Consider the following 8,518-nt stretch of genomic DNA (forward strand, 5'->3'; position numbering starts at 1 on the left):
ACGTGCCCTCAATCAGGTCGCTCCTTGTGGCCACCTTCTCTTTAAGTTGACGTGGCTAGTAATTCCTGACCCCAAAACGTACGCAGAGAAAAACAAGGTTCCATTTGTTTTCTGTTTCTATTTGTAAAGATTGCTCTCTCAATGGGACTGTATGTTTTTCCCAGAGGCCCAGCCAGAATGACTCTGAAACTCCGTTTCTAAAACTGGAGGTGGGGCTCCGCATCTCTGGGCATCCTCTGCAAGAGAGGCGGCTTCTGACCGCTCCCCTGAGCTCCCCTTGTTCCCAGACAGGGGAGTGCCAGAGCTGCCCAGCGACCCTGTCCCCCAGGCTGGGGCCAGAGACTTCACAGTCACCCCCAGGGAGTCTACACAGTCAGATGACCCAGCAGCTAAAGCAACTGAGCCAGAGACTCGGGATCCAATACAGAATGCTCTTCATACATCAACGTGTCCTGAGCATCCCGTTAGCTTCAGGCCTCAATTTTCCTGTCTGTAAAATGGGGGCGAGGGGGGATTAGCTGAGTTTTAAGCCTTCCCCCAGTGGGAAGGAAGTGCCCAGACACCCAGAGCCAGGCATCGGAATCTCTGGGGGTCTTCTTGTTCCACTGAGAACACACGTGAATGAAGCCCGTGGGCTTCAGCGTCAGCGGCCCCACCAGCCCGGGGTCCACGTTGCTAATGGTCAGGGTGTAGACTTCTTTGCCAGTTTGGGATGTCAGGGCATGGTGCTTTGCCTTGGCACCATATCCTGGGCTCTCTCTCCTGGGGGAGGCAAGTCTGAAGCCCCCTTCCTGTTCTCTAGCCCTTGAGATACAGCAGGTTCAGGAAGGCAGAGGGATTGGCCCTGACCTGCTCCCAGGGACCTGAAGGGGCAGGGGGAGGGAGTTGCTGCTGGCAAGGGGGATGCCGAAAATAGCACAAGCGGGTTTTGCATTCAGTGGAGGATTGAGATGCCTCTGCCTGCAGGAGACCCCACGGGAAAGAAACCAACCCACAGCTAAAGTGCTGCTCGTGTGTTGACCTGAGTGGGATCCTGGCAGGGCAGGCTTCCCTTTCTGGAGTCCTCCCAGGAGGTGCTCAGGATCGTGCCTGGTGAGAGGTCTCCGGGCGCCTGCCCTGCCCTGCCCATGCGGAGGGGAGATGAGTCACTCCCCCCCTTGTGCCACTCCCAGTCTCTGACTCTGCTTTGTCCTCAGGTTCTTCCAGCTACGAGGACATGTGCCTGCCCAAGCTCCCAGCTTTGCAAACGGTTCCCAGTCCATGAGGGATAAAAGCTGGGACCAAGGGAGACCAAAAGCTGAGGGCCCAGCCTGCCTGCTATGGGGCTCTCGGGCCCTCGCTCTGGTCTCTGGCCTGGTTCCTTGGTGGGCATGTCACCCTGGGCCTGCTCAGGGCTCCCTGTGGAGACTGTCCCAGCTGTTGTTCAGAAGTGGATTCCTTCTAGGAATAGCAAGAGGCAAATGATTTCATCTGCAGGGCACTGCTTTGTCCAGGCTCCCGGCTTTGCACGGTGTCCTCCCTCCTGACACCCGTCCTGGGCTCTGGTCCTGGGCTCTGGAAGAGGGTGAGGGCGGCCAGGCCCTCCCAGCTGGGTGCTCTGGCCCTGGAGCTCCACCTCCTTTGAGCTGCACCTGCGCAGGGGCGCTTTCCCAGCCTCCTCCCCTCCTTACGCACATCCTGAGCCCTCGTGACAGAGAGGGACACTTTCCTGAACTGAATGTGCCAAGACTCCTCCATGAGGCTCTGCCATGGGGCTTTTTTAGATCCTGTCAGCTCCTGAGGTCTTGGCAGAACCAGTCTGGACAGAGAACCAAAAATAACTCCCTGACTCAAGCAGTGGGGGCAGCCTCCAGCCCAGCAAGCCCTGGAGACCTGAGGCTGCAGCCAGTATTTGGAAGAGCAGGGCACCCAGGCCAGCCGGACCCTTCTCTGCACGCTCTGATCCATGATTTCAAGGCTCCCTTCAAGGGGCTGGGGAGGCTAGTGCTCCGCCCTCGGAGCTGGGGAGCACCTGGGTGAGGCGGGTGCAGACCTCAGCCCGGGGAGGGCAGGCTCTGCTGCAGAGCATCCCCCTCCAGATCAGACCTGACCTGCAGCCTGTTTCCCGCAATGGCCGGCTCCCCTGCTCTGCTCTAGGCCTGAAGGCCCCCAGTGGGCAGGACGCAGTGGGGTGGTCCGAGGCAGCCCCGATCCCGACTTTTCTCCACATCCTCAATCTGAATCCACAATCACGGTCGTGCTTCTGCCTCCACTGAGCACTGCATCCACGTCAGGCACCCTTCTAGAAGCTCCCCTTGCTTCGGTCCCCGTGGCTGCCCTCTGGGCTTATGGAAAAGGCCAACTGTCTGTGCCACACTCGGAGGAGGGTGACCCTGCTTCACCTCCCATCCCCTCTGCTGGGGCCGGTGGCAAAGGACATCGTGAGGGTTTTCTGAGAGATGAATCATTTTACCTCTGAGTACCTGAGAGATGATTCACTCACTCATTCACGGACAATTCCATGGGCAGAGCCTTGGGGAAACAGCAAGAGAGGACAACAAGCTTGTAGCCTGGGGCAGCAAGACCTGGACGCTGACATGTGTGTCCGAGGCCGCAGGACATGTGTGGTCACTGGCATGAGTCGGTGAGGACAGGGTGGGTGGGGTTCCGAAGGCAAGGTCTTGGGAAGAGGCTTGGGTTTGGGCCAAGCCGTAGAGGACAGGTGGGAGGGCGGGCGGAGGACGTGCCAGGTGGAGGATCAGCCAGAGCAAAGGCGTGGAGGTGGGAAGGGCCAGGCACCTGCGCCGAGCTGGGGCCCTGGCCCAGCATCTTTACCTGCTGGGTGTGATATGGAGGACAGACATCTGGTCTCCTTCAGGGAGGTCTCCAGCACAGGGGGCTGTGGCCACACAGTCTTGGCCAGAACCTCGGCTGAGTCAGCATCACGCTGTGCAGTGCCTGATCCCACGGTGTGCTGTTGAATGGAAAACCCACGCACCCCCGGGCTCCCTAAGCCTTGACACCCTTGGGGGCGATGGCTCCTCCTTCCGGGCTGCCGGCAGGACCACTGCCCCTGGCTCAGCGGTGGGGACGCTGTTGGTGGCTGGAGGTGGCCCTTGTCAACATCTCCCGATTCCCACTCAGTTCAGAGAAGCTGCTGTCTCCTGGGGGCAGCCCCTGGGGCCCCCAGGTCATAGGAGCCAAGAGAGTGCAGGGGGACACCAGCCTTGAGCACTCCCTTTTTCTTCCAGTCCCTGTAGACACTGGCAAACCTGGGACCTTCCTCCAGTCCCCCTTGTCCTCCCACAGATGGGGGGCTTATGCACGGGGCCCAGCAAACTTGCTGTGATTCTCAGCAGGGACCTAGACCACCTGCAGACCTGCCACCAGCCCCACGAGCAGTGACTCCTGCCAGGAAGCCGCGGGCTGTGAGGGGACAGTATTTACGTGGGAGAGCACACCATTGCTCCTGAAAGTGGAACAGACAGGAAATCCGTCTGGAGAGGGGAAGGGATAGGCTGGTAGAAATAGGTGTGGACCCAAGGCAGCGACTGGTCATGAGCAGGGCGGCGCCACTGATGGGGATTTGGGTGCAGAGCCAGCCCCCCCCCCCACCATTCCTGCCTGCAGGCGGCCAATATCCCTCCCCGCGGCCTCCGCGCTCCCGCCAGCACAAAGAAATGGGACGCCAGGCACTGGGCTGGGGTGTCAGGGGTCTATCTTTGCAGCCCAGCGTGATGATGCTAATGCAGATACTCACCCCACTTTTTCTTAGAGAGAGACCAGCTTCTGAGGCCTGGCCCGCCCTCCACTCTGCGGGATTATCCCGGCTAAACTGTGTCCCCGGGTTAAGTCACTGACAATCTTCTGAAAGCACCCGGATCTTCTTGGGACCTTGCTGACTGCACTGTGTCCACCTGCTGATCCCACTCCTAGGGCTCAGGAACACCTTGCCCTCCAGGCTGGCTGGGATTCATTTATTCTGGAAGACCTAAGTGGCTGTGGAATCTTTGCTGGGCCTGCAGGTGCAGCCTGGCAGGCCCCCGGGGCTGTGGGAAGGGTGCTGGGAAGGGCGCTGGGCTGCAGAGAGCGCTGAGTCCCAGGCTCCCCGGTGCAGAGTGCTGGCGTGGCTCTGAGTCCCTCTCTTCCTGCAGGCCTCCATCTGTGAGGCGGGCGGCACCGAGGCCACATCTGAGGCCCCGTCCCTGCTCCATCAGTGCTTCCAAAGCCCCCGCTCTCCAGCCACAGGGTTCCCCCCAGGCAGAAGGGACCTTCTCCCCCTGCCCCTGCGGGAGACGCTCACAGGCTCTCCAGGGAAGGAGCGGGCCTTTCCCCTAGTCCGGTTCTAACTGGCCCAGGGGCGTGGAGCAGTGGGCTCTTCCCAGAGAGGTGCCTCGGGACCCAGGTGGTGCACGGAGTCTTGCAGGGAGCCTAACAGGACAGAGAGTGAGGCAGGGGGGTGGGGGTGTCGCTCTTCCCTCTCCCCGTCCACCCTGGCCTCATGGGCTCTGTTTGCGGGACCAGGGGAGCTTCTCGGGACTTTGGGGCTGGGGGTATCACCAGGAAGAAGAGGGGCGAGAGCAGCTGTTAGGCAGACACCCCGACCAAGAGGGGCAGAGGGGACCCACATCCTCCTGCAGTGGGTGGTCGGGGTCGGGCCAAGGGACTCACTCTTCCGCACTACGCATTGTCTTTCAGCCTGTGGCAAGCTGACGGGCATCAGTGACCCCGTGACCGTCAAGACCTCTGGCTCAAGGTTCGGGTCCTGGATGACAGACCCTCTGGCCCCAGAAGGTGATAACAGGGTAAGTGCCCCTCCACCGGGCCTGGGCCTGAGGGTGCCGTGGGCCCCCCTGGGGCCATCCCCCGAATGTCTGGCCCTCACTCCAATGCCCGCGTGCCCACCTATGCCAAAAACCACCCCAGCAGTTGTGGCTGGAGCACAGCTGGGCGGCCCTGGGGTTTGTTCTCCCGGCAGCTTTGGGGAGGGTCTCAGGTCCTGGCCAACGTCCCTGTGCTAACACGGAGTCACAGACTGCCGGGATGGGGCCCAATGTGGGAAGGATGGTGGCGACTGTCAGAGCAGGTGGACCCCTGCAAAACCCTCCCAGGCTCCACTCTGCCTCCCTGGCTGGAGGGCGGGGGAGGGGAGCTCCCAGACACTCCCAGCCCCATCCCTGCTCCAGGAGGAGCATCCTGTGAGGCCTTCCTTATTTTAATGGCATCTCATTTGTATTTCATTTGGTATTCTTTTCAACGCTGATGGAAACGCATGTTCCTTTTTGATTTAGGGAAGAGGCCCTGTTCTTTTTTTCCCAGACATTTCCCCCCTGGGGAAAAACTCAGAAAAGGAGAGAAAAGCAGGGCCTGGGTTGTGTCTTGTGAGCCCCTTTGGGGGTGTGGGGGTGAAGGCCGCAGGCTGAGCGCCGGGACACCTGGACAGGGCTGTTCGGGGGCGCTGAGAGCCTCTACCAGAGGAAGACCCTCCTGGGGCTGTCAGGGGAGGAGGGGCACGTCTGGGCACGTGTCCTCTGGCGATGCGCCCTCTTGCTGGCTACGCCCCGGAGCGTGAACAAGCCAGAAGTCTGGGGCGACTCCTACCCACCCCCTGGCTTTCAGGGGCTGGCAGGACGTTTAGAAACCGATCACTTTTTAAAAAAATCTCCGCTCTTCCTTGGGGCAGGATTGAGAGAGGGGCTTCTGGGCCTTGTCTGGAGGACTCTTAACAGGAAAGGGGAAGGTCGCTTCCTCTCCCTGGAGATTTCTGGTCCCTGCAGCGCCCCATCCCCCACTGCCACACCTGCCCGGCAGCAGGAAGCAGCATCTCTTGCATTTCGGAAGTGAGGCGGCCCCACACTTTCTCCTGGGGAAGGTGGGTGGGGGGCAGTGACCACAGGCCCCGTGGCGGCCACCATCGATGTCTATCCACCCTCCCAGCCTCTCCCCAGAGCAGCTCACTCCAGCCTCGGCTGCAAAGGATTCTGGAGGGCCCGGCCCGGGACCCGGGACTGCAAACCCGGGATGGGAGTGCGGACAGGTGTTTGGGGGGTGGTTTCTGTTTATTTTCTGAGTCGGGACACTTAGCTGGTGCTTGCAAGTTCTCTGACAGTCTAAGGGGCTAATTGCAATCCCGACTGGTCTTCTGGTCCACATCGCCCGTGGCGAGCCCCAGCTCTGTTCTGGGTTTGGTGACGGTGGGACCGCAGGGTTCGGCGCAGGCACAGCTGAGCCCTCTGTGTGCGCGGTGATCCGTTCGCACGAGAGATGCTGGTGGTAGTGCCGAGACCCCGTCCCTGGCCCTCGGTGGCGCGCTCTGCGTGCCTGTCCTGGTTGGGTGTCCAGCGACCCTCCGGCGACCTGCCAGTGTGGAGGTCTCCTGCCTACCCCTGCTGTTCGATGAGAAAACCCCGGTCCCGTCTCGTGCGCACGGTCAGTGGTTTCACTAAGTGTCTACAGCAGGTGCCCCGAGTTGCCCCGTCCCCCTCTCCTGCGGGCAGTCTGCCTGCCCACCACGCGCGCCCCACACACCTGGGTCTGGGGGCTTGCGCCCGCACCCGACACTGCTCACATGCCTCTGGCCCCCGCTGTGGTATCGCCTTCCTTTGTTGTAAAGAGCGATGCTCAAGAGATCCCCTTCTCAGATCCCAAGTATCGGGGCTCCTGGAAGCCCGGCTGTTTGCCCCGAACGGGGAGGGTGTCGGTTTGCAAAGCTGTCGAGGGGTGGTGGATGCCCTTGATAACTGGACGCCTGTTTTCTGCTTCGTGACTGGATCAGTCTCCAGAAAAGGAGGCCCCGGGGATGGACGGAGCGTGCGGAGAGGGGGCGGCGGGAGGAGGCTTAGGTTGGGGGGGGGGGCTGCTGGCAAGGGGAGGGGGGGCGAGCTCGCGGGCAGGGACACTGGGCAGCTCTGCCCCACGCCCGTGTGGTTCGGGCCATTCCGAGCAGTGCGCTCAGCATGGCCACCTCCAGCTCCCAGCCCGCTGAGGGATGCGCCCCGGGGCCTTGCCACTGATCTGGAGGAGAGCTGTTTTGTTTTGACCGTTTTCATTCTCCCCTCCCAGTTTGGTCACACACGCAGGAAACCAGTACCTTGTTCCGAAGGGAAACAAGAATCCGTGTCGGCTTCGGGGCAGGCTGCCACGGGGTGTGGTCAGGGCGCGTGGCCAGAGGCCGGGGGCAGGGAACGCTGCACAGGGGGTGCCGGGTGGGGGGCCCGTCGGGGGGCTGCAGAGGAGCAGGTAGAGCTCACGGCTTCCCGACGCCTTTGCGCTGAGCTGCTGGAACAAGGTCAGCTCGGGATGCCTTGGCACCCTTCCTTCCGCGACTTGTTTGTTAAGCACCAGCTGTGGGCCAGGCTCTACGCTGGACTCACGTGCTCTTCCACTGTGTCCAGAAGCTGCCTTCTCCCAGTGGTGACCGGTCCACGTGCTTCTGATGGTGCTGGGGCTGTGGAAGCTCTCACCCCTGATGCCAGGCTGTGCCCACCCCCCAGGAGACCGTCCTCCCTGACTCTGGCTGGGGTCCACGACACCTTCCCTCCTGTTGGCTGGCTTCGGCTGTAGACGTCCCAGGCCAGCTAGCATCAGCCCCTCATGTCTACGACTCTCCTCCTCTTAAGACGCCACTCACTGGGTTTAGGGCCCACCCTAATCCATCTCGAGATCCTTAATGACATCTGCAAAGCTCTCTTTTCCAAATAAGGTCACATTTACAGGTTCCTGGATGTGGACATATCTTTTGGGGGGCCACCAGTCACCCCACTACAAAATTGAGACCTCCCTGCCTGGGGGTAGAGGGGGTGTAGGAAACGCCCTCCAGGAAGTGAGCGTGATCAGTGGAGGGAGGGGGCATTGCGGTGGGAGCGGCAGGTGGGGGGCACAGAGGTGTCTGAGAGCCAGGGACTTGGCCTGGCAGGTGCAGAGGCAGCCGGATGCTGCAGGGAAGAGCCTGGAACTGAGGAGTCAGGTTTACAGAGGAGCGATGGTTTGGATCACAGTTCTGGAAGGCTCAGTCAGGCGGCACCAGGCCCAGGGGCCAATAGGGAGCTGACAGCATAACCAAGCACAAGGGGGCATGGGCTCCAAGCCAGAGGGTCCAGCCTTGCCTGCACGTTGGAATCACCTGAAGCTTTCACCAACACGCATGCCTGGCTCTGTCCCTGGAGTCCGACGCGATTGTTCTGGGAAGTGAGTGTGCCCGGGGCTCAGAAGGCAACCAGGTTCCAGGCTCTAGGCGTTCAGATATGGGGGTTCTGGGCCAGGCCAGAGAATCGAGGGGGTCCTCTTTGGGGTGATGGGATTCTGTGTGGGCCTTGGGACTTGGACAGGAGGGGAGGGAGAGGCATTCCGATCCGGAGATCCCGGTAAGCCCAGAGGGGGTGCCCACTGGGAGGGAAGGGGCGCCTTATCTCAGGGCCCTTCGGGGCTCGATACTGTGCCTTCTTTGCATAGAGGGGCTTTTCAATGATGTCTTACAGCCGCCAGGCCAAGAGCTGGTCGTTAAACATTTAGTGCCTTGTGCCGGCTTTCCCTCCCAGCC

At 61.2% G+C, this 8,518-nt stretch overlaps 1 protein-coding gene across 2 annotated transcripts in view; it reads left to right on the forward strand.

Annotated features, from left to right (window-relative positions):
• OLFM1 (olfactomedin 1) overlaps window positions 1-5,015 on the forward strand; it is a 29,456-nt gene extending 24,441 nt beyond the window's left edge. For both annotated transcript variants that reach the window (XM_081803932.1, XM_081803931.1), the window contains exon 5: window positions 4,678-5,015. In XM_081803932.1, the coding sequence (XP_081660058.1) occupies window positions 4,678-5,000 (323 nt within the window). In that variant the 3' untranslated portion in view covers window positions 5,001-5,015. The remainder of the gene's footprint in view (window positions 1-4,677) is intronic.
• Window positions 5,016-8,518: the final 3,503 nt, after the last annotated feature.

Source organism: Leptonychotes weddellii, chromosome 14 (assembly GCF_054177405.1).
Source record: "Leptonychotes weddellii isolate Sample4059 chromosome 14, ASM5417740v2, whole genome shotgun sequence".
NCBI lineage: Eukaryota > Metazoa > Chordata > Mammalia > Carnivora > Phocidae > Leptonychotes > Leptonychotes weddellii.